This window comes from Abramis brama (genome assembly GCF_963993115.1).
Source record: "Abramis brama genome assembly, chromosome: 3".
Lineage (NCBI taxonomy): Eukaryota > Metazoa > Chordata > Actinopteri > Cypriniformes > Leuciscidae > Abramis > Abramis brama.
The window spans coordinates 62,422,778-62,446,156 of record NC_139965.1 but is presented as its reverse complement, the minus strand read 5'-3'; the positions used below and the strand labels follow the sequence as shown (position 1 = coordinate 62,446,156).

Genomic DNA, 23,379 nt, shown 5'->3' with positions numbered 1-23,379 from the left:
ATGAAACAGGCAACTGTGTCGTTCAAACCAGAGCCGTTGAAAAACATTGTAATTAACGGCTCTGGTTCAAACATGGGACGGTAGGCGGGGTTATCATTTAACCGCCTGTGATTGGCCCTCGATCCGCTCGTGATGCTTTGTGTTGTCCAATGAAACACGAGTTAATGGGTTTGGCCAATGAAAACAGGCTATCAGAAGGACCCCGCGTCTCCTTGTAAATTAGCATAGTGCAGCGGATAAAAGCCTCAGAGTCGCTCCTGAGTTCACACTGACTCGTCAGCTCTGAGATCATTCCTCATCATGCCTGAACCAGCCAAGTCCGCGCCTAAGAAGGGCTCCAAGAAGGCCGTCACTAAGACCGCCGGGAAGGGCGGAAAGAAGCGCAGAAAGTCCAGGAAGGAGAGCTACGCCATCTACGTCTACAAAGTGCTGAAGCAGGTTCACCCTGACACCGGCATCTCCTCCAAGGCGATGGGCATCATGAACTCTTTCGTCAACGACATCTTCGAGCGCATCGCCGGTGAGGCGTCTCGTCTCGCTCACTACAACAAGCGCTCCACCATCACGTCGAGAGAGATCCAGACCGCCGTGCGTCTGCTACTGCCCGGAGAGCTGGCCAAACACGCCGTGTCTGAGGGCACCAAGGCCGTCACCAAGTACACCAGCTCCAAGTAGAGCCGAGGAGGCGAGCACACAAAGGCTCTTTTAAGAGCCACACACTTTATCCTAGTAAAGAGCTTATGATGGTTATAGAATCTATTGGAAGTTTTATTTTCTGAGCTTAAAACGTTAAAAGTGTTGAACACTTCACTTATAGTAATTTATGTATTTTTTCAAAACCATTTTATATTTCTAGTGTGATAAATGTCTCAACCGAAACTAGTGACCTGTTAATTATTTTGCAATGACAACGGTGTAGTTTAAGAAGGCTTTTAGATTTAATTATTGGTTGGTTAGATAGATAACTGAATGACGTCAAATAAATGTAAATTCATTACCATGTTATATTTGTAAAAGATCTTGGTAAATATCTTGTTATGGAATTAGATTTTTAGTGTTGGATGATTTACTAACTTAAAAACACTTAAACCAGATTAACTATGCCAGATAAACTATATGTATATATTGTAAAAACTGGATACATTCATACATTCATTTCTTATTCAAACAGAATCCTGTCATCCAGCATCTCATCCATTCCTCTTTCATCATTATCCTTTACACCAAAAATGTGTTTTAGGTGGACTGATCACCAAATGCTTTTAATCTCTGCTATTGCTTGAGTGCAAGTGAACAAGCGTGCCATAATTTGCTGTAGTGATGTGTGTGTTCAAGTAAGCCAGATATGAGCAGATTCTGCAATACACTGTATTTAATATATCATGATGACTCACGAGTATTTGCGCTAAATCTGGGCAGATTTGTCTTAAACTTGTCCAGCAAAGTGAGTAAATATAAGCAACACGCCAAATTGGCTCGTGATCTGACAGCGTTTCCCGCCACAGGTGATTCTCTTCCGCATTTGGCGGGTGTTCATTTCTAGCCCTGTATATTAGTGCAGACCACTGACCTGATGATGACTGAAGGACACTAATATTACAACTATGGGTTATAGATCAGCTGTTATGAGGCTTTTAAACTGCACTTCCCTCTGGTTGTGTTTGTTAATCGCAGTGGAATAAAGATTACCAAGTGTTAATGTTGGAAGCAGTAAATCTCTGTGAAAAACAGGCCGATCATTCAGATTCAAAAGAAACATAATATCTGTGCTAATTGAAAGAAAACAAGTTGACAAATATTTGATAATAATATAGTATATCAAGAGATTTACAAGCAATTTTATGTAAGCTGGTCATTTTTGACCCGGAACCACAAGTGTGATTTACTGGTTAAACATTAAAGCACTATAGTGTGATAAATTGTAGAGAATATTTAAACATTTTATTCAATTTTGTCAGAATTACCCTTAAATAATGTTTTTTTTTTTTTTTTTTTTTTCAGTCTAAACCTGAGGTGTGCAAGCTATATATATATATCCAAACAACAAACTGCACTGAGTTTGAGGAACTTCATTTGTTGTATGAACACACATTTTTAAGTTGACTACACAAATGAAGTTCAAACTAGTTTCATCATAATTAAATCATAAATGAACTGTTGGCCCTGGATCCAGTTTAATATTTTCTGTCTTAGTTCAGATTAACAGCTGGCATAACACATACTAATATATTATTTAGCATGTACGTTTATTAAACAATATATTATTTGTCACTGGCATTACAGTCATTGCTCATAGAATATTGTACTGATAAATTTGATCACCATCTGTGAAATATTCTGTATTGTAACTGTAACAAACTGATTCCACACTTGGGTTGAAGATTCACATGCAGCTTTATTGGGTCAATCATAATGGTAATCCATATAACGAGCAAAGGCTCAAATACAGGCAAACAACTCAAATAAACAACAGGACAGAAAACACAGAATACGGGCAGAGAATCAAAAAAACAAGACCCAGTTAAACGCTCAGAAATTCAGAGTAAGAACATTCAAGACTTTGCACGGTGTGAGTGGAAACACAGAGCTTAAACGGCCGATTAAACGAGACAATAACACACAGGTGGAAGACATCAACCAATAATGAGTGTGTAGGGATGGGTGTTGGGAACTGAAGTTCATGAAGGGAAAGCAAGAGAGTCTGATCATCCAGCTGGATGACATTGACATTAAAGAGATCAACTCAATTCACTGATGGGAATTGTGATAGAGCGGAAACTTGTTGTCCTGGGGCCTCATTTATAACCGTTGCGTACGCACAAAACAGGCCCTGAAAGAGGCGTACGCCACTTCCGACGCATAAGTTGTGATTTATAAAAACTTATACTACAGGGCCGTTGAATGCTTGAATCTGATTGGTTGACAAACGTTCTAAGGTGTGCATTATTTTCAGGGAAACGCACGGCTAAAGTAGTTCCAGGCAGGTCTTGAGCGCATTACAGTTCCATATCACTTCGCGTAGTTAACTGTAATAACGGAAAATAGGATACAATTCATAACAAGAAAAAAACATTTAGCCCCATGCGCTTGATCTCCAATTTTCAATGTCTAGCTTCACAATCAATGGAAACATGCAATTTAATTTTAATAGATAAAGTATATAGTCCTATATAATCAATAGAAAATTAAACTGAATAGGCCTATAGGCTAAATAAATGGATAGTCCTGCAGCACGGATTTTTATTGCAGATAATTTAACAAATAAATAATTATTGATAGGCCTACTTGTTAAAAGGGCTTTGTGTTTCATTTATTTGGCTAGTCTACTGTCATCTGTCAATAATATAAACAAAATGAACGAATTAATTAAAACGAATTGAATTAATAAATAAATAATAATAATGACGCACATGCTTTTCTGTCTCATTATTGCATCATCTCTCTCTAATAACTGCATTAATAACTGAATTAAGCCGGGGACACACTTAAGGCCGGTTATGAATGTAATTTGATAGGCTACTTATGACTGATCATGTCCAAACGCGTGTTCAGCGCGTTCAGTCTGTGTTCAGAGTCGGTGTTTAAAATCTGCTGCAGTCGATGAAAACAGTCAGAGAATGTGTCAGCTAGTCGTGTGTCCCCAGCATTAGTCTGCTATCAGTGGCTCAAACCTCCGTTACTAACTCTAAAATGACGTTTTGGAATTAGCAACGGAGGCTTAGATGCGTAAGAAATTAGTCCTACATACAAGAGCGTTTTAATGACAAAAACTTTACAAACGTCTTGAAATACATAATCTGAAAAATGTTTCGAGGTGTGGTAACTGTAGTATAAGCGGAATAATTGACTTCAGGCCGTTGAATTATTAGAAAAATAATGCACACCCGAGGTATAACGGCCACTCCGCTTCGCGTCGTGACCGCATTACCACCTCGGGTGTGCATTATTTTTCTAATAATTCAACGGCCTGTCGTCAATTATTCCTTACAAACTTGACGGGAAAATTTGCGCACCTGCACGCAAACTCTGACCCATGCGTACGAACGTTTTGGAGACGGAGCAGTTTGGCGACACCGATGGGGAGCTGGAGATTAGTGTCTTTTTGGTCACTTTTAGACAGTAAATCTAAAGAAAATTAAACATCCACAGAAAGATAATACAAATATAATTTCTCTCACCAAGCCTGTCACTTGAAGCAAATATCCATCCCTTCTTAAATGTCCGCGCCAGCGAGCGCGCTGGGCCGTTTAGTGAAACTGACGCAGTTTAAATAAATAAAATAATGATTTAAACTATGTTTTACTTCTGGTATAAACATTTAGATTAAATATGCCATTCAAATTATGGAGTTAAACACGTAAACATGAAATCATACTGAGAAGTTACAACATTTTTTGATAACACTTTAGAATACTGTTCCTTCATTAATGAATAACTACACATGAACAAATGAGTAATGCACTATTAACATTGTAGTTGCTAATATTAACTAACAAGAAACTCTGATTAACGAATTATTAAGTCATAGCGTTCAGTCGAATGTGGTAGTTCACTATTAGCTAATCAGTAACTACTATTTTTCATACCTCACTGAAGACTATAAGAACTACTATATACAGGTTCATAATTAATATTAATAATGCATAATATATAATAAGGTAATGGTAACTCATTAGTAATTAATCAAGTGTTACTACATCCTTCTAAAGGAACTACTAATAATTTGGATCAGTATCTAAAGTGAAGATCATGGGAACACACTAGTAATGACTAAAGTGTCACCAAATCCATTGGAAGGAATTACTATTCAAAAGCTTACAAAAATCTCAAAAGCTTACAATGACTTCAGTCAATATTAGGTAGTTATCATGTTTTTCACTTTAGATACTGATCCAAATAATTAGTAGTTCCTTTTGAATGATGTAGTAATACTTGAGTCATTACTAGTGGGTTACCATTACCTTTTATTATAAATGATGCATTATTCATGTTAATTATGAACCTGTAGATAGTTCTCTGGGAGGTATGAAAAAAATAGTAGTTATAGTAGTCTATCTGTTTCCATTAAAAATAGAAATCAATTAAAAATACAATTCGGCCAGTGGAAAAGATTGAGAAAAACTTTCTCTGAAATGTATTTTACACTATTTGATTCATGTATTCTAAAACAAGACAAGGATAGGCAAGTACATGATTTTTATTAATGTAATGTGTCTTGTACCGTTAAACGTTATCACGTGGATGAATAATCATATGCAAATGATATGCAGATGAGGATATGCATAGTAAAACTAGGCGAAAAACGAGGATTAAAATCTCTTGATTAAATATTGAGTAATGTAGCTCTTAAAGTTTGCAAAATGAATAACAATTGAGAAAAAACAATACTGTGCTCTCGAAAGAAAAACGTGGTGCAGGCACGAAAAATACGTCCCATTGAAATACATTAGATTGAAAGTCGTGCTGACTGACACGAAAAAATGGGGAAAATCGTGTCCACGAGCACGAATCAATAGATTAAATTTCGTTACTATGTCACGAACTGCCGTGAGACTGGGTTGGTAGGCTACTCAACATTAATCTATTTATTCGTGTCCAAGGGCACGAATTTCCTTCTTTTTTCGTGTCACTCAGCACGACTTTCAATCTAATGTATTTCAATGGGGCGTATTTTCCGTGCCTGCACCACGTCTTTCGTTGCAACATGGTCTCAGGGTCATTCTAAGGAAATGTCCATTTTTCTGTCCCTAGCCTTTACAGAAATATTACACTTAAAAAACACTTTAGGGTTACAATTTCTTTACATTTTAAAATAAAACAATATGTTATTTTAACAATTACACCCTCTTGAGCCATCAATATGGCAATATTTGATTTTTATTAATTGTATAGAATTCCAAGCACCACAGAAGTGCTCGTCCCCACAGTCATGTACAGAGGGAAAATGCTTTATTTTGAGGTCAATAACAGATTTTTACACCATTTAAAATACAATAATGTATACATAACTATCAAATATATTATGTAAATGATATATATAAAAAAATGCAGAATAAATATTATAAAATTTATAATGAAAGTAGTGGTCCCCTGGAGTTGTGTCACTGGTGTTACCGTTAAACAAAAATCTCTTATTTTGAAATAAAAATCACACTGATGACATCACTCGACTTCCTTCTTCCAGTTCCTGAATATCTATGAAGAAAAGCCCATGGTAGATCCACTGTCTCTTTTCAGTTAGCAGAAATCTTCTCATTTATCTCATGATTTCATATGAAGCTTTTAGTTGAACTCACTGGTATGACCTACTTTACTGTTAGGTAATTGTAAAAAAACTAGAATACAAATGGATTAAACTACTTAATTTAGTTAGTATACCATGATTGACAACATGCGGTTTGTTACCTTGCAGCAGCCATTTTGTAAAATTAATTTTTCATGAAAATTGTCACTGATGTTACTGTCACTGGTGTCACCTTTCTTATGGGTAACACCAGTAACACCAGTGACTTCCATTTATAGATAAACTTTATTGTGTCACTGGTGTTACTGTCTTTTTTTCTGTCACATTAAATGCAATGTCACATGTGACATAGTAATAATGTTACATCCATTTTATTCTGCTACACTCAAAAGTTAAGATTTAAAGGATTGCATCATTACTTGGTTTTAACTGGTTTTCAAATATTTTCATTGTTATAGCAAATAGATGGTAGCGCAGATGAACTAACCTCATTCAAGCACACTTTTAACAAACCTGATTAAAATAAATAAAACATAATCTCCTTATTTGTTGCGTTATTATTATTTTTCGCTAACTCTGTCTACATGTGCTGAAAAAAAATTGAAATAATATTTCATAAAAACCTTTAATATTGCCAAAGAAGTAAGGTAACACCAGTGACAAAAAAATGGTACATGCGGTCTTTAAATAAATGTACAAAAAATATAAAAAAATCATTATGCTGTAATTTATGCGTATTCATAAAGTCAAAGGGTAGTCTAATAATGTGGTGTAAGTTTAAATGTTAGAAAAAGAAATCAATTTTAAGACATCTTGCCATACCAAAAGTGGACGTTTCTGTAGAATGACCCCTCACCCCTATTCGTCACATGCCGTTTGGTCATTTCCCCCTCACGTCCAAAGCCGACGTTGAGGGTACCCCCTATTCGTCACTTGACAACGGAGAGGGTCGTCCGATAGATTTGAGTGCGAATCCCTCATCTTGGAATTTTGAACTTTGATTATTTTCCTAACCCTAACTCTTTTTCCTCTCTTTTTATATAATTTTGGGCTACATTAAAATTACATAATTACAAGACGGTAGCCTATATTTTCTAACGTTATACTGCACATAACGCTGCCTTTAAATCTGGGATGGCGAACCCCTACACATGTTACGCGCCATTAAAAAAAATGTTATGCGACTTTTAACAGTAGCAAATAGGAACAACGTGAATCTGTATTTATTTATCCTAAGCATTTACAAGAAAATGGGAATCACTCACTATTTGGGTACACTTTTTAAATCTTATATCAACATAACACTACATAATTAACATTTTCTGTTGTTCTCCCTGCAGATCCTGTCAAACATATCACCTGTCGAACCTATCCGAACCTGATTTTCAAAACCCAAAGGCACTTTTAAGAGCCAACCTCTATCTCTTCATTATTTTCTATCTTACATCCTCTCTGTTACATCCTCTCTTTCATCCTCAATCTTTATCTATCTCACCTTATCTATTGCTCTTTCTTTCCTCCCTGTCTGTCTTTGTCTACTTGTCTGTCTTACCCATCGTTGTCAGTCTGTCTGTCTGTATCTGACTGTCTGTCTGTATCTGACTGTCAGTCTGTCTGTCTGTATCTGACTGTCTGTCTGTATCTGACTGTCTGTCTGTCTGTATTTCTGTCTGTCTGTATCTGACTGTCTGTCTGTATCTGACTGTCTGTCTGTCTGTCTGTATTTCTGTCTGTCTGTATCTGACTGTCTGTCTGTATCTGACTGTCTGTCTGTATCTGACTGTCTGTCTGTATTTCTGTCTGTCTGTATCTGACTGTGTCTGTCTGTCTGTCTGACTGTCTGTATCTGACTGTCTGTCTGTATCTGACTGTGTCTGTCTGTCTGTCTGTCTGACTGTCTGTATCTGACTGTCTGTCTGTATCTGACTGTGTCTGTCTGTATCTGACTGTCTGTCTGTATCTGACTGTCTGTATCTGACTGTCTGTCTGTATCTGACTGTGTCTGTCTGTCTGTCTGACTGTCTGTATCTGACTGTCTGTCTGTATCTGACTGTGTCTGTCTGTATCTGACTGTCTGTCTGTATCTGACTGTCTGTATCTGACTGTGTCTGTCTGTCTGTCTGACTGTCTGTATCTGACTGTCTGTCTGTATCTGACTGTCTGTGTCTGTCTGTATCTGACTGTCTGTATCTGACTGTCTGTATCTGACTGTCTGTCTGTATCTGACTGTGTCTGTCTGTCTGTATCTGACTGTGTCTGTCTGTATCTGACTGTGTCTGTCTGTCTGTCTGTCTGTATCTGACTGTCTGTCTGTATCTGACTGTCTGTCTGTATCTGTCTGTCTGTATCTGACTGTGTCTGTCTGTCTGTCTGACTGTCTGTATCTGACTGTCTGTATCTGACTGTCTGTATCTGACTGTCTGTCTGTATCTGACTGTCTGTATCTGACTGTCTGTATCTGACTGTCTGTCTGTATCTGACTGTGTCTGTCTGTATCTGACTGTCTGTCTGTATCTGACTGTGTCTGTCTGTCTGTATCTGACTGTGTCTGTCTGTATCTGACTGTGTCTGTCTGTCTGTCTGTCTGTATCTGACTGTCTGTCTGTATCTGACTGTGTCTGTCTGTATCTGACTGTCTGTCTGTATCTGACTGTGTCTGTCTGTCTGTATCTGACTGTCTGTCTGTATCTGACTGTCTGTATCTGACTGTCTGTATCTGACTGTCTGTCTGTATCTGACTGTGTCTGTCTGTATCTGACTGTCTGTCTGTATCTGACTGTGTCTGTCTGTCTGTCTGTATCTGACTGTGTCTGTCTGTCTGTATCTGACTGTATCTGACTGTCTGTCTGTATCTGACTGTGTCTGTCTGTATCTGACTGTCTGTCTGTATCTGACTGTGTCTGTCTGTCTGTATCTGACTGTCTGTCTGTATCTGACTGTCTGTATCTGACTGTCTGTCTGTATCTGACTGTGTCTGTCTGTATCTGACTGTGTCTGTCTGTCTGTCTGTATCTGACTGTGTCTGACTGTCTGTATCTGACTGTCTGTCTGTATCTGACTGTGTCTGTCTGACTGTCTGTATCTGACTGTGTCTGTCTGTCTGTCTGTATCTGACTGTGTCTGTCTGTCTGTCTGTCTGTATCTGACTGTGTCTGTCTGACTGTCTGTATCTGACTGTGTCTGTCTGTCTGTCTGTATCTGACTGTGTCTGTCTGTCTGTCTGTCTGTATCTGACTGTGTCTGTCTGTCTGTCTGTATCTGACTGTGTCTGTCTGTCTGTCTGTATCTGACTGTGTCTGTCTGTCTGTCTGTATCTGACTGTGTCTGTCTGTCTGTCTGACTGTCTGTATCTGACTGTCTGTCTGTATCTGACTGTCTGTGTCTGTCTGTATCTGACTGTCTGTATCTGACTGTCTGTATCTGACTGTCTGTCTGTATCTGACTGTCTGTATCTGACTGTCTGTATCTGACTGTCTGTCTGTATCTGACTGTGTCTGTCTGTCTGTATCTGACTGTGTCTGTCTGTATCTGACTGTGTCTGTCTGTCTGTCTGACTGTCTGTATCTGACTGTCTGTCTGTATCTGACTGTCTGTCTGTATCTGACTGTCTGTCTGTATCTGACTGTGTCTGTCTGTCTGTCTGACTGTCTGTATCTGACTGTCTGTCTGTATCTGACTGTCTGTATCTGACTGTCTGTATCTGACTGTCTGTCTGTATCTGACTGTCTGTATCTGACTGTGTCTGTCTGTCTGTATCTGACTGTGTCTGTCTGTATCTGACTGTGTCTGTCTGTCTGTCTGACTGTCTGTATCTGACTGTCTGTCTGTATCTGACTGTGTCTGTCTGTATCTGACTGTCTGTCTGTATCTGACTGTGTCTGTCTGTCTGTATCTGACTGTCTGTCTGTATCTGACTGTCTGTATCTGACTGTCTGTCTGTATCTGACTGTGTCTGTCTGTATCTGACTGTCTGTCTGTATCTGACTGTGTCTGTCTGTCTGTCTGTATCTGACTGTGTCTGTCTGTCTGTATCTGACTGTATCTGACTGTCTGTCTGTATCTGACTGTGTCTGTCTGTATCTGACTGTCTGTCTGTATCTGACTGTGTCTGTCTGTCTGTATCTGACTGTCTGTATCTGACTGTCTGTCTGTATCTGACTGTGTCTGTCTGTATCTGACTGTGTCTGTCTGTCTGTCTGTATCTGACTGTGTCTGACTGTCTGTATCTGACTGTCTGTCTGTATCTGACTGTGTCTGTCTGACTGTCTGTATCTGACTGTGTCTGTCTGTCTGTCTGTATCTGACTGTGTCTGTCTGTCTGTCTGTATCTGACTGTGTCTGTCTGACTGTCTGTATCTGACTGTGTCTGTCTGTCTGTCTGTATCTGACTGTGTCTGTCTGTCTGTCTGTATCTGACTGTGTCTGTCTGTCTATCTATCTGTATCTGACTGTGTCTGTCTGTCTGTCTGTATCTGACTGTGTCTGTCTGACTGTCTGTATCTGACTGTGTCTGTCTGACTGTCTGTATCTGACTGTGTCTGTCTGTCTGTCTGTATCTGACTGCATTGCAATGGCCACCAAGCATAAACTTGATTCACAGGATCCCCACTACCAAGAGGGGAGACGCATGGCTCTGGAGCTGAAACATGAACACATTCTAGCTGAAGCCAAGGTTAGAGTTTTTGTACACCTCAATCATTTTATAACAACAAACATAACAAATTAAAGTAAAACGTGATGAGGAATATGTAAGAATGATGAGTGCAGAAGATTTAATACAGGTATATTGCATGATGCACCCTGCCATGCTCTGTGACATGTGTTAATAAGGGAATATAATAATAATAATAATAATAATAATAATAATAATAATAGTATATGCAGTTCCATCCCTCTGAGTTACAGAGACTTGGAGAATCTATTCCAAGGCTCATTTAAGCTGTTCAACACCTTACTAACACACTATGTTATGTTTTCCTTTCACAAGTTACCTGCCTTTTGGTTACCGTACTTTTATCAACATCAGTCTTACAAGAAATATTCACTCCAATACACAGAGAGCAGCTGATGAGAGGAAACGTGTACGAGACCCTCCACACACCTCTAAAAGGGACTCTGTAGGACGTGGTAAGCCGAGGGGGAGGCGAGGAGGGCGACGCCATGCCTCCGCTACAGGTTATATCTGAATTATTTGACATTTGTAGGAGGAATTTACAATGATAATGTTGGACCAACTCAAATTAGAACACTGTAATTGTTTATTGAGAGTTTAAAATATTCAAATATCTAAAAAGACATTAAAAAGTAGATAAACCTTTCAGTGACACTATTGTAGAAGACACTACCATGTACTTAACAAAAAAATGTCTGATTTCATAAATTGTTTAGTATATAGTTTGAAAAGAAGAACAAGAATAGAGTGTGATAGCCTAACTTGTTCTTATTCTTCTATGTGCTGTTTTACAGTCACATACCCCACGGTTGAGTGCTCCCTGTCATCCAGTGTGGAGGTTCCACTTACTGCAACCTCAACAAAACTAAATCCTCAAGAGGAATTTGGTAATTCACAGTGATGAATTTATGCTTGTACAGTATAAAAAAAGTGTTCATTCTAATACTGATCAGTTGACTTTTAATTGTACCTTATCTAAATTATCCCTTATCCCTTTATTTTTGGATTTTCTTTACAGAAAAAAATATGGAGAGGCTCTCTGATATTTTGGCGTCATGTCCTTCTGCTGCTCAGCCTCAGAGTAGCTCTGCATCATCATGGTCTTTTCGGCAGCAGAAAGCCTCTGAGCGCTGGAAAGAAGCAAGACCATACCACCTAAAATGCCTTATTTCAATAGAGGCTGTTGGTCATCCCCTGTGTTGCCTTTGCAACGAGCCTGCTGTTATTAGGTTGGTTTTCATTAATACCAAACTTCAATTACCCAGGGTGGGTTTGCTGAGTGCCCTGCTTTATAGGCTAAGATACATGTCTTTTGGGATGGGAGAAGACTTAGATACCCAGATGAAAAACACATTAATGAGAAAAGTACATCTAGGACCTTCTTGCTGTGAGGTGACAGTGCTAAACACTGAGGCACTATGCAATCCTATACAATAAAATCGAACCTAGTAAAAGTGAAATAGCTTAAATAGAGTGTACAGTACTTTATATGAGTTATTCACCTGAAATAATGTATTATATTATAATATTGTTTTATTTTCTCCTTAGGTGCAGGGAGTGTCTTCCTGAGGAGTGGTTCTGTGGGGACTGTGATGTATTGCATCACAAAAAAACATCCACTCCACAACAGGGAATGCGTGATTCGTGGGTTTTTTGAAGCCATTCCTCCGACCACATGCATCATTAAAGGGGAGGATGGATATTGCACCCATGAGCAAGGTACGTTCTCACGAAAGCTTTAATTTTGCTGTTCAATGTGTGTCTGCAGACAGTTACAGATAATCTAAATTATTGGTTTTCCTTCTTTTTTCCAGCTTGCATTTTGCCAACTGTGAAGGTGCCAGACTGCTCCTGTGGAGGCACAAACTTCACTGTGTTACCAGGCAAACCAGTGATTTTAATTACCATCAATGGTAAAAAAAAAAAAAAAAAAAATATATATATATATATAGTAGATTTGATGTTTTTCACACTAGTGTGCTGTGGCATTGTGCTTACAATTGCAGAAGTGACAGAACATATGGAATAGCACATGGTAATGTTATTAACTGAAACAAAGACAGATGTTTTTTTTTTGTCCTCCGCAAAGAAAAAAATTATTAGCATCTTTCCAGCATGATGTCCAATCAACACAGCAGTGTGGAATTTAGTGAATTTGAAAATATAAATGTGGGATTATAGGAACTTGTGCAATGTCTCTCAACCATTCACAATGTGCATAATGAACTAAGTGTTGTAAAATGAAGTATGTGGTAAATGTGTATTATATTTTTAATTATTTTTTTTGTTCCAAGGGCGTTTTGACTTGCATCAGCCACTGTGTGAATGTCAAACATGCCAGCAGCAGTGGACCCCTGACTTTAAAGACCTCCTAAGAAGTGGATATTGGCCAGCCTCCATCACCAATTCCACACTTTATACACTGGACCTCTTGAGCTCCTTTCAGGAACTCAAGATCATCTCTCCGGGATTCTCCAGACAAGCCTTCGCAAAGCTGCTGGAACATCGCACTAAGTGTGGAGGAAGAGTAAGTGTAAATGTTATTACCATTTTATAAAAAAAAATTCCATAAGCAGACAATATCAAAATACTATTTCATTCTATATATTTTCCAGTCTGGACCTATCAACGGCGATGCACTGCAGCGCAGCTTCTTAGAGCTTTCGTATGCATCATTTGAGGAAGACCAGCTCTGCTGTAGTGCTCCTTTCACCTGCCCAGCCTGCACACCAGAAATGTTGGCTGTTTCAGCAGATGGAAACAGAAAGCTATATCGCTTTCGCCGAAACGGAAGGTGATCTTTCTTTCAGTCTTTTTATTGATTTATTTTCTTACTTCATATATTTCATGAATGGATTTTCTATTTTTCTTTCTTCCTCAGCTCTGATGATCCTGGCTTTTTTGAGGGGCTCTTTGTGGCTGAAGACAGCGCGGTGTCTAGATTTGTCGACACCATACAGAAAGCAGTGAAAAATGCAAGTTGACAAAATAGTTGTTACAATAATAAACGTGACCCCCACTTCAATTACTCCTGCCTACCAATTACAAAATCAAATTGAGAGAATAAATGCCATATATTGAATGACGCCATTGCTTTTATTTGATTTGTCGTGTTTGTTTTGTGTGTCATAGACACAGGGAAGAGGCACATGTGGGGACTCCCAGTGGACAGCAGCGAGGGAAACTTCAAGGAGGGCTTCAAAATTGGATGAAGAGGGGATGGAGGTTGCTGTGTGTCGCCATGGGTTCCTTTTGAAAGCCCTTAATATGTACAGGGGGGAGATATTTGCCTACCCTCTGTACCTTCAAAGGGAGCTCATGCCAGCCAAGGCACAATTCTTCGCAATGGACGTGGCATGCAAATACTGGCCATACCTGGAGAAAGTAGCTAGTGTCCTTCCTGCTCTTCAGGAGCTGACCACTATGAAACCCTTTCTCAGTGTAATGCATGCTCGAGCCCATGCTACTAAGTGTGAGGTGTGTATAATATTTTGGCATCATATGTACATTTGTAATATTTACAAGCACATTAATAATATGAAATATAAGTTAAGCTACACTATATTATCTTGTCCTTTTGCATAACCATTTCTTGCATGGAATGTAATGCCCTTTGATGCAAATTGTGGTTTGTGATATTGGGCTATATAAATAAAATTAAATTGAATTTCTTCCACCCTTTACTAACAGATTAACTGGAGTGGCAGGAACCAGGAAGGAGCAGGGACAACCGCTGGTGAGGAGGTGGAGCAAGTGAACAGCTACCTCTCACGTTGTGCCCTGACGACCAAATATATGTCCAAAGCAGGTGATCGGAGTTTGCAATATTCGTGTATACATTTTTTTAGATTGATCATCATAACCTCATTATTTGCTTTCAACAGCACGGGTGGACATGCTTACTTTGCATGCAATGGGGTGGAACGAGAAATAAAATCTCTCTTTACATCAGGCACTTTCCACAAGATATGTGAAGGTAAGTCTCCTATTAATTGTTTTGTGTGTCCTATTGTTGTGTTTACTTGGCCTGTTGTTAATCATACAAAGTTTTAATCCTTATTATTGTATAACTGTTCATCAGACTTGTCAGAGACTCAAGGATGAGACTGCAAGGCTAGCTGACCTAAAAACAGAGCTAGATTGCACAGATGAAGTGGTGTCACAGTGGCTATCTGATGTAAAAGAATGGGCAGCTGGTGGTAAGCATGACCAGATAAAAGAAACAACAAACATCCCTTTCTACAATCTAAATTTTATGTTTGATATTAAAGAGCAGCAAAAAATAGTAGGCGGATCTTCATCTAATGTGATGCCACATTTATGTCAGGTTTATTAGTATATTCCAGTTCCCTGCAGGAAGTGCACATACAAAGTTTAAATAAGTTGGATTAAAATGTTTTACATGAAATTCAAGCAGAGAAACGGTTCTGTGTTGTTTTAACAGTGAATTTGCTTTCACTATATCTTCTACAGAGACACCTGATACATCTCGTGCCAGTCAAGGCACCACACACAGAGGACTTCAGCAATCAATTGAGGGGCTTTACCTTAGTGTGAGGCACCGGAAGCGAACCCTCTACCGTCAGAATGGTATAACTATATAATATAATAGGTTGATAAATTCAGGCTATGTATGCATCCTATTCCACCAACATGGAATTAGCAAATAATGTAGTAGCACAGTTCAGCTCAATCATTGAATTCTGTTCTTTAAATGACCAGTCTGTAGGATTTAGTGGTATCTATCAGTGAGGTTTGACGATTGCAACCAGCTTACCTCACCTCTATCTTTCCAAGCTACGGTAGCCGACGAGAAAATGTGAGAGGTACTATCCAGTGGTCTCAAACCGGTTCCACGGAGGGCCTAGTGTATGCAGGTTTTCTCTTTTACCTTGAACCAAACTGATTGAGTAGGTCACTAATTGGTTAAGATCTCCCCTCACCTGGTAGTCTAGGTCTTAATTGGGCACTAATTGAAGGGAAAGACCAAAAACCTGCATACACTAGGCCCTCCGTGGAACCGGTTTGAGAACTCTGATCTAAACCCAGTGTTTGTTTGTCCGTTGTGGGCTACTGTAGGAACATGGAGGTGCAACATAGCGGCCTCCGTGGAAGGGGAACGTATTTAAAACTGCCCATTCTTAATTAATTAATGCACAATTATTATTTTCAGGCAATCATGAAAAGTGTGTGTGTGTGTTAGTTAGATTCCCCCCAAAATGTTACACACTGGACAATTTGTTTCCCATGTCAGTCTACATTATAATTTTCACATACTTCAGTAACTGCAGCTTTGCTTTTCAATTTTTTGGTGCTATAATTTTTTTCTTGTTGAAGAGTTCTGTCAAAAACCTCTGCCTCTGTACTTCATGTCTTTCTAGACAGCAGCAAGTTTCGCCATCGCCTTCGAAGGAAGCTGGCAGAAGACAAAAAACTCCTTCTTCAGGAGATACAGAAATACAATGATCTTGTACTAGAATCGGCAACAACCATTGACGTAGCTGTGGTGGAGCATTCCCTAACTGGAGAGAGCACTGTGTCTCAAATATGGCCGTGGGAGGTTCATGGCAGTGGTATGTCTGTTTTTAGATGCTTCACAGGAATTTATTTACAGTTCTGCTTTATAGAGCATACTGAACTAAGGCATGCATGTTACATATTGAGTGTTGTAATATTAATTTAGTTTAATGGTGTATTTTCAGTTTTCTTATGTATCAATTTGATTAAAAAAAGTCAATGTTTGTAGTGATTATGCAAGATTGTCTCATGTGTACATATAACTGTTATTGATTCTTAGCAAACATTTCAATCAAGAAACGAGTGCACGACCAAGTGATGTTAACAAGGCGACTGCATGAGGAAACAAGCGTTTTGGTGTTGGAGATGGCACAACACTGCACGTGGTTGCAGAGCCTGGCAATGGTTCTCAAGAACAAGTTGGCTGAGGAGGGTAAGTCTAATTAAAACCCTGTCCATCTAATGTGTTTAAAAAAAACATACAAAAAAACACATCAGTCACAGAACTTGGATGGAGTAGAACGGTTATGGCTCTCTTTGCCGTGGTCCTTTGGGATATACATAAAATGGGGATTAAAGTTGTTACTGTAGCTATGGTAACAAGTCAGTAAGGCTATAAAGATTCACATTTGCTTGAAAGATGTGCAGATTTGTTGTACTATGTCTGTTACTGGAAAGCGGAAATGAACAAAAGAATTTGAACATTGGAATTTGTGTCCTGGTGTGTTACATGGGGTTAGCATAACATCAAGATTAATCTTATTATTATCTCCTCCAGTCAACATAGAAAACCTTGCTGGTCAGCAAGTAACAAAATATGTTACTTCAGCACAACTGTAGTGAAGAAGAAAACTGTTAACTTAAAACAGCTATCAGACATATATATGCTGCTTTGGGCCTCCCTACATAAAAGTCACCTCAGTGAGCCATGTTGCCTTAAGTTGTTTTATACAGAAGCTTGCCTGGTCCCATGTCAGCGATACACATAAAAATGCCAATCATCCTGCTATGTAGATATGAATTGGTGATATCTTTTTACTCCATTTAAAGGCAGGGTAGGTAGGACTATAAAAAAAAAAAAAGATCCAAATTTGTTAAAACTTTCTATATATATCAATACATAATTAAAATGTAAGTACTCTGAAAAAAAGAGTATAAAAAGCAAGTGACTCTAGACCGTTTAATCTGTATTAAACACAGCTCATTATTTCGATTCGGGACGAATCAAAGGATTGGCTTAGGCGACTGTCACTCTCTCTCGCAACCATGGCAACAACCCTTTTGCCACGGGATCTGCCCACTTGCGCGCGGATGCGCGCACGTTTGATTTGAGGAATTCGAGAGGCACTGAACCTAGGAATAGCAAAACAATGGCAGAGAAAGAGCAATCAAAATTCACATTACCGGCATGCAGTTAGTGAAGGCAAACAAGGCAAAAAAAAAAGAAGACAGTACAAGAAAAGGTAATGAACAAAAATTATTTCTTTGTTTGGATAAACAAAGAAATAAAACGCGTGTCAATATCGGCGTAGCTTTCCAGCGACCACCCCGTCCTCAGCCTCTACTTCCTCGGACCCTAGTTGCACGCCACGGCCTCTTGCACGACCTCCTCTGCTTCGCCCTAAAATTATTTTTATTTTACAAAAGGACATTTTACAAACCTACATTTTGCGCATGTGCTCCTGCATGCACTTTTCCAGTCACAACACAGCAATCAAAGGAGGACGCGCTGAAAACTGTAATGCTGTTCTCTTCCTTCGAATGTTTGAGTTGCAGAGGAATTTGTGACTGTTTCAGCTGTTCAACCACATCAAAGTTTCGTAATTAGTAAGTCCGTGCTTTTTCTCTTTTTGTTCTTATGTGCTGAAGGGCTGCTGTGCCTTGGTGAAACGGTGTTTGTACGTGAAGAGCTCTTTTCCAAAACGCCATAAACCTAAAAAGCTGCCTCAAAGAACCAGCAAAAGTAATGATTATGAATGTGTAAAATATTGCAATAAGACATTTTAATTGTTTATTAATTTCTGTGTCGGCTGCAAAGATGAAGTTGACGATATTTGACTCGCGATCTTCGCAGTAGGCTAGTGAACGCATGCACCGGAGAAATGCACATTTAGGCTACATAGTTTTATTTTGTTTTGGATGGTTTTGTTTAGAACCAGATTTCTGTAAATATATTCCACATTTTTTAGGCCTGTGAGGCGAGGCTCACGATGATATAATCTCCAGTTCAAGCACCTTATGTTGTGATTGATAGCCTATATTTACTTTATGTATTTAATGCAGGAATGAAAATATTAATGAATTAATGAAAAAAAAATATATTAAAATTAAGATACAATTAATACAAAACGAAATTCGTTTTAAAGAAAGGCTTTGTGCTTTCTGTTTTGAGGTCTCTGTTAAAGTTTGAAAGTCTCAGTGCAGCTTTCAGAGCGCTCGCGTCCATAATGGAGAACTGTCAAGTAATATTGTTTTTTCCTCATAAATGCAAACACGAAAAATAAAAGACAAAAACTTTTTTAAAAAGACAAACCATAAATTTAGAAAAAAAAAAAAAAAAGATGGATTTATAGCGTTTTGGGGGAAAAATGAATGGATTTATACCGTTTTGAAAATGTTAATTTTTTTTTACTTTGAATTGATCATCAACAATATTGTTGTTTGATTTAATAATCACTGTTGCAAGAAGTGCCTAGTTAAGTTTTTTTTTTTTTTTTTTTTTTTTGTAAGTGGAAAAAGTAGGGGGTGCCACAGATTCTGTTTAGTTAGCTCCTTTATTGTTTTTTCTATAGCCTAGAATAATATAGGTCAAATGCAGCAAGTCAAAAGACCAACTGGACCTTCTTTGCCAGTTTGCTCACATTTCTTTGAAGGATGGCAAAAATATCCCCTGAATATCTATATCTAGATATTGGAAAAAAATATCGAGATATTCATTTTTGTCAATATCTCCCACCCCTACATGCAGAACACCATATATGTTATGAATCTTACACGAAATTCATCTTCATCACAATATAACTGATGGTAATGTAAAAAAGTGTATCAATGCAACCTGTTTTTAGCTTATATAACTAGCTCGTTAGCGAATCAAAAAATATATATTTTAAATTTACCAATATCAATATGCTAGCTTGATAGTGAGTACTAAAATACATCTTATTTGTTTATATTCATAAGCAATTAGCGTTAGATTTTTTTATTACATGTGATTCTGACATGATGTCACTACATGCACTGTGCTCCTTCCTCTCTGCTTGTCTCAGGTAAATAATGCGTCTTCAGCTCAGCGGTTGGAGTCGCGCGTTCATGTGTTTTGGGGGCGTGGCTTTGGAAGGAGCCCAGAAGGGAGGGGGTGGGAGTGAATGGAAATAATGAACTGTCTTTAAAACAGTCCTGAGAGGTCTACAGACACTCGATTTTTATACTTTCTTTTTCAGAGTACTTACATTTTAATTATGTATTGATATGTACATAAATTTTAAACAAATTTGAAAAAGAAGTTTTTTAGACCATTCCTACCTACCCTGCCTTTAAGTTATTTGGCCCAAACATAAATGATCACATTCATCTAATCTTTCCTAATGATCCGCTAGCTGGCCGCCCCATAAGCATGCAGTCAAAAAAAACGCGTCTCTGTAGGCAGCCTAGGCTCTGAGATCTGCACACAAAAACAGTTGCGCTCACCACCACTCAAAACCAAAACAAATAGTGTTCCAACCAATCACGGCGGGTGTTGTGAGGTTTTGCGCTCGTGCACGGCTGCCTATGACGGCTGCACGCGAAACTCACAACACCCACCCCTGTCGGTGATTGGTTGGAACACTATTTGTTTTCGCCTCGCAGGGTGTGAGCTGCAGAGTAATCAGCTGATCCTCATTGCCACTGGAATCCTGGGTCCATCCTGTGCAAGTTAAACAAGTGTTGTGTTTTGCTTATTTAAAACGTACTCGGTTACCTAATGTAACCTCGGTTCTCTCTAGAAGAGGGAACAAGTATTGCGTAAGTAGCTTACGCTTCGGGAAAGTTCTCTTTCTTCGAGATCTGAAGCCAAAAAATTATCCTTAATTTTGCATTTATTGTCAACGCAGTGCAGCGGCAGGCAGACCAAAGCAAGCTGTATAAGCGTGCTCATTGGCTGCCAGGCGGCAACTGCTTAAGCCTACCAGTGAGCCCGGCGTGACGTCACACCCAATGAGGGCGCTTCGTGCCCTCCACACCCTTCTAACCGTCAAGAAGGGTGTGGCCAGTGTGTATATATTGAGGGCTCACAGGCTGAACTCTGGTTTTCATAGTCTGAAGCGCAAAAGCTCGTGGCGCGTCACGGCAGGTTACGCAATACTCGTTCCCTCTTCTAGAGAGAACCGAGGTTACATTAGGTAACCGAGTACGTTCTCTTACGAGAGGTTCTCTCGTATTGCGTAAGTAGCTTACGCTTCGGGAACCCATTGTCAACGCCGTGCGCGCCGAGCATCCAACACATGAATCCCAGGGAGACCGGGGAAAAACATAACGTTGAAACAGGTGGCCGGTCGGGCCCACACCTGTACTAAGCACTTCACTTCACATAAATGATAGAGCGGCATAGCCGGTCTGTATACATCAGTGGAAATGGTGTGGCCGGCAGCGCGGGCCCACACAGTGCATAAACACGTATAGGGAAAGGGAATAGAGCAGAAACACTGGTCTATTTGTGGAAAAGAATCCTTCCCCTGGTGCCAACCAGAAAATTAACCAGTATGTGGACGTAGTCTGCACATAAGCGACTGGGCAGAGCATACATGCCACTTATACTGATAACAGTTTAGCCTGCAGGGCGGGAACTTCCAGGTTATAAAACCTCACGAATGTAGATGGGGAGGCCCAGCCCGCCGCCATACAAATATCGTGAATAGAAATTCCGCTGGACCAGGCCCACGAAGAGGCCATGCCTCTAGTGGAGTGGGCTCTGACACCCAAAGGACACTGCAGGTGTTTGGAGGCGTAAGCTGCTGCAATCGCGTCCACTATCCACCTGGGCAGGCTCTGTTTCGAGGCGGCGAGACCCTTGGTGCGTCCGCCAAAAGAAACAAAGAGCTGCTCGGACCGCCTGAAAGCGGCGGAACACGTGATGTAAACTCTCAGCGCCCTTACAGGGCATAGGAGGTTATCACTGTCCCCGTTATCGGATATTGGCAGAGCCGAGAGGGAGATGATTTGTGCCCTAAAGGGGGTACCAATCGCTTTGGGGATGTAACCGTGTCTCGGTCTGAGAATGACTTTAGAGTCATTCGGTCCGAACTCAAGACATGCAGGGCTAATAGATAGCGCGTGCAGATACCCCACGCGTTTTACTGAAGACAGAGCTATCAGAAAAACGGTTTTGAGCGAAAGGTACTTAGGATCCACAGATTCAAGTGGTTCAAAAGGAAAAGCCTTCAGGGCCTCCAGGACCAAGGACAGATCCCAAATAGGAACCGAGGGGGGCCGCGGGGGATTCATCCGCCTGGCTCCTCTGAGGAAATGGATAATAAGCTCATTCCTTCCGATTGCCCAGCTGCGCGTCGTCTCAGCGAACGCTGCAATAGCCGCCACATACACTTTGAGCGTGGAAGGGGACCTGCCCTTTTCCAACAGCTCCTGTAGGAAGGAGAGCACTTGCGGAACCCCACATGTGCGTGGATCAAAGCTCTTAGTAGCACACCATTTAGAGAACACAGACGACTTAGACGCATAGAGCCGTCTCGTGGAGGGAGCTCTAGACTGCGTGATCGTGTTCACGACCCCTTCTGGCAGGTCAACGGGTATCCGTTGATTACCCATGCATGCAGAGACCATCGCTTCGGATGGGGATGCCAGATTGACCCACCGGCTTGAGAGAGATCCTTTCTCACCGGGATCGGCCATGGGGGTGAGTGCGACAGCCTCACCAGCTCTGGGTACCAAATCTGGTTCTCCCAGCGCGGGGCTATAAGGAGCACTGGGTGCTGTGTTACCCTGATCCTTGTTAAAACCTGTGGTAACAGGGAGATCGGGGGAAAAGCGTACAGCGGGAGGCTGGGCCAGGTCTGGGACAGCACGTCCTCGCTTTTCGAGAAAAATTTCGGGCAATGAGCGTTGTCTCTCGACCTCCGCTCTGCCGAATAGGCGCCAGAGAAACTGGACTGTCTGGGGTTGCAGGGACCATTCTCCCGGGGGAATGATGTCTCTGGACAGTCTGTCTGGACCGACATTCAGGTGGCCCGGCACGTGCGCGGCTCTCAGCGAGCGCAACGAGCGGTGAGCCCACACGAGAAGGCGTTCTGTCAGCTTGCACAGGTTCCTGGATCTGACACCGCCCTGTCGGATCACATAGGATACCACAGACATGTTGTCCGAGCGGACTAGCACATGGTGATCCTGTATGAATGGGAGGAAGCGCTTGAGCGCATTCTCGACCGCTATCATCTCCAAACAGTTTATGTGGAGGCATTTCTCCTGGTCTGACCACAGGCCAAAGACCGGTTTGCCCTCGAAAGAGCGCCCCAACCTGAGGTGGAAGCGTCCGTCGAGATAACTTTGCGGTGTGAGATGGCTCCCATTGTCACTCCCCGCTGGTACCAGTCGGCCGCTAACCAGGGCTTCAGTGCTGAAAACGCAGCTCTGAGTCACTCTGGTTCGAATGCCGCCGGAAGCCCAGGCTCTGTGAGGCACTCGGGCATTCAGCCAGCGTTGTAGCGGGCGCATACGTAACAGACCCAGCTGAAGCACTGCTGCAGCTGAAACCATACAACCCAGCATCCTCTGAAATGTCTTGAGAGGTGCGGTGCTGCCCGGCTGGAAGGACGCGGCCAGGTGTCGAATGCAGCGCGCGCGCTGTGTCGACAGGCGGGCCGTCATTGCCACAGTGTCCAGATCCAAACCCAGAAAAGAGGTTGATTGACTGGGCACTAATGAGCTCTTGGTCCAGTTGACCGTGAGCCCCAGG

At 40.6% G+C, this 23,379-nt stretch overlaps 2 protein-coding genes across 2 annotated transcripts in view; both read left to right on the top strand.

The window, feature by feature from the left end:
- The first annotated feature begins 24 nt into the window (after positions 1-24).
- On the top strand, positions 25-1,956 carry LOC311079412 (histone H2B-like). The gene has a single exon (XM_084108808.1). It carries the CDS (start codon positions 301-303, stop codon positions 673-675), a length of 375 nt encoding a protein of 124 aa, XP_083964934.1. The 5' UTR covers positions 25-300; the 3' UTR covers positions 676-1,956.
- An 8,849-nt stretch (positions 1,957-10,805) lies between these two features.
- Positions 10,806-23,379, top strand: part of LOC311079951 (uncharacterized protein) — a 66,905-nt gene continuing 54,331 nt past the window's right edge. The window contains exons 1-16 of the mRNA XM_084109677.1: positions 10,806-10,916; positions 11,302-11,419; positions 11,711-11,803; positions 11,935-12,114; positions 12,465-12,635; positions 12,731-12,829; positions 13,211-13,443; positions 13,532-13,710; positions 13,798-13,891; positions 14,049-14,393; positions 14,607-14,669; positions 14,869-14,892; positions 14,998-15,115; positions 15,390-15,506; positions 16,298-16,489; positions 16,714-16,866. Coding sequence (XP_083965803.1) covers positions 10,815-10,916; positions 11,302-11,419; positions 11,711-11,803; positions 11,935-12,114; positions 12,465-12,635; positions 12,731-12,829; positions 13,211-13,443; positions 13,532-13,710; positions 13,798-13,891; positions 14,049-14,393; positions 14,607-14,669; positions 14,869-14,892; positions 14,998-15,115; positions 15,390-15,506; positions 16,298-16,489; positions 16,714-16,866 — 2,281 coding nt within the window. The 5' untranslated portion in view covers positions 10,806-10,814. The remainder of the gene's footprint in view (positions 10,917-11,301; positions 11,420-11,710; positions 11,804-11,934; positions 12,115-12,464; positions 12,636-12,730; positions 12,830-13,210; positions 13,444-13,531; positions 13,711-13,797; positions 13,892-14,048; positions 14,394-14,606; positions 14,670-14,868; positions 14,893-14,997; positions 15,116-15,389; positions 15,507-16,297; positions 16,490-16,713; positions 16,867-23,379) is intronic.

What these genes read in the sequence shown, in the direction of transcription:
- LOC311079412 (XM_084108808.1), top strand. Translation starts at nt 301, where the DNA reads ATGCCTGAACCAGCCAAGTCCGCGCCTAAGAAGGGCTCCAAGAAGGCC.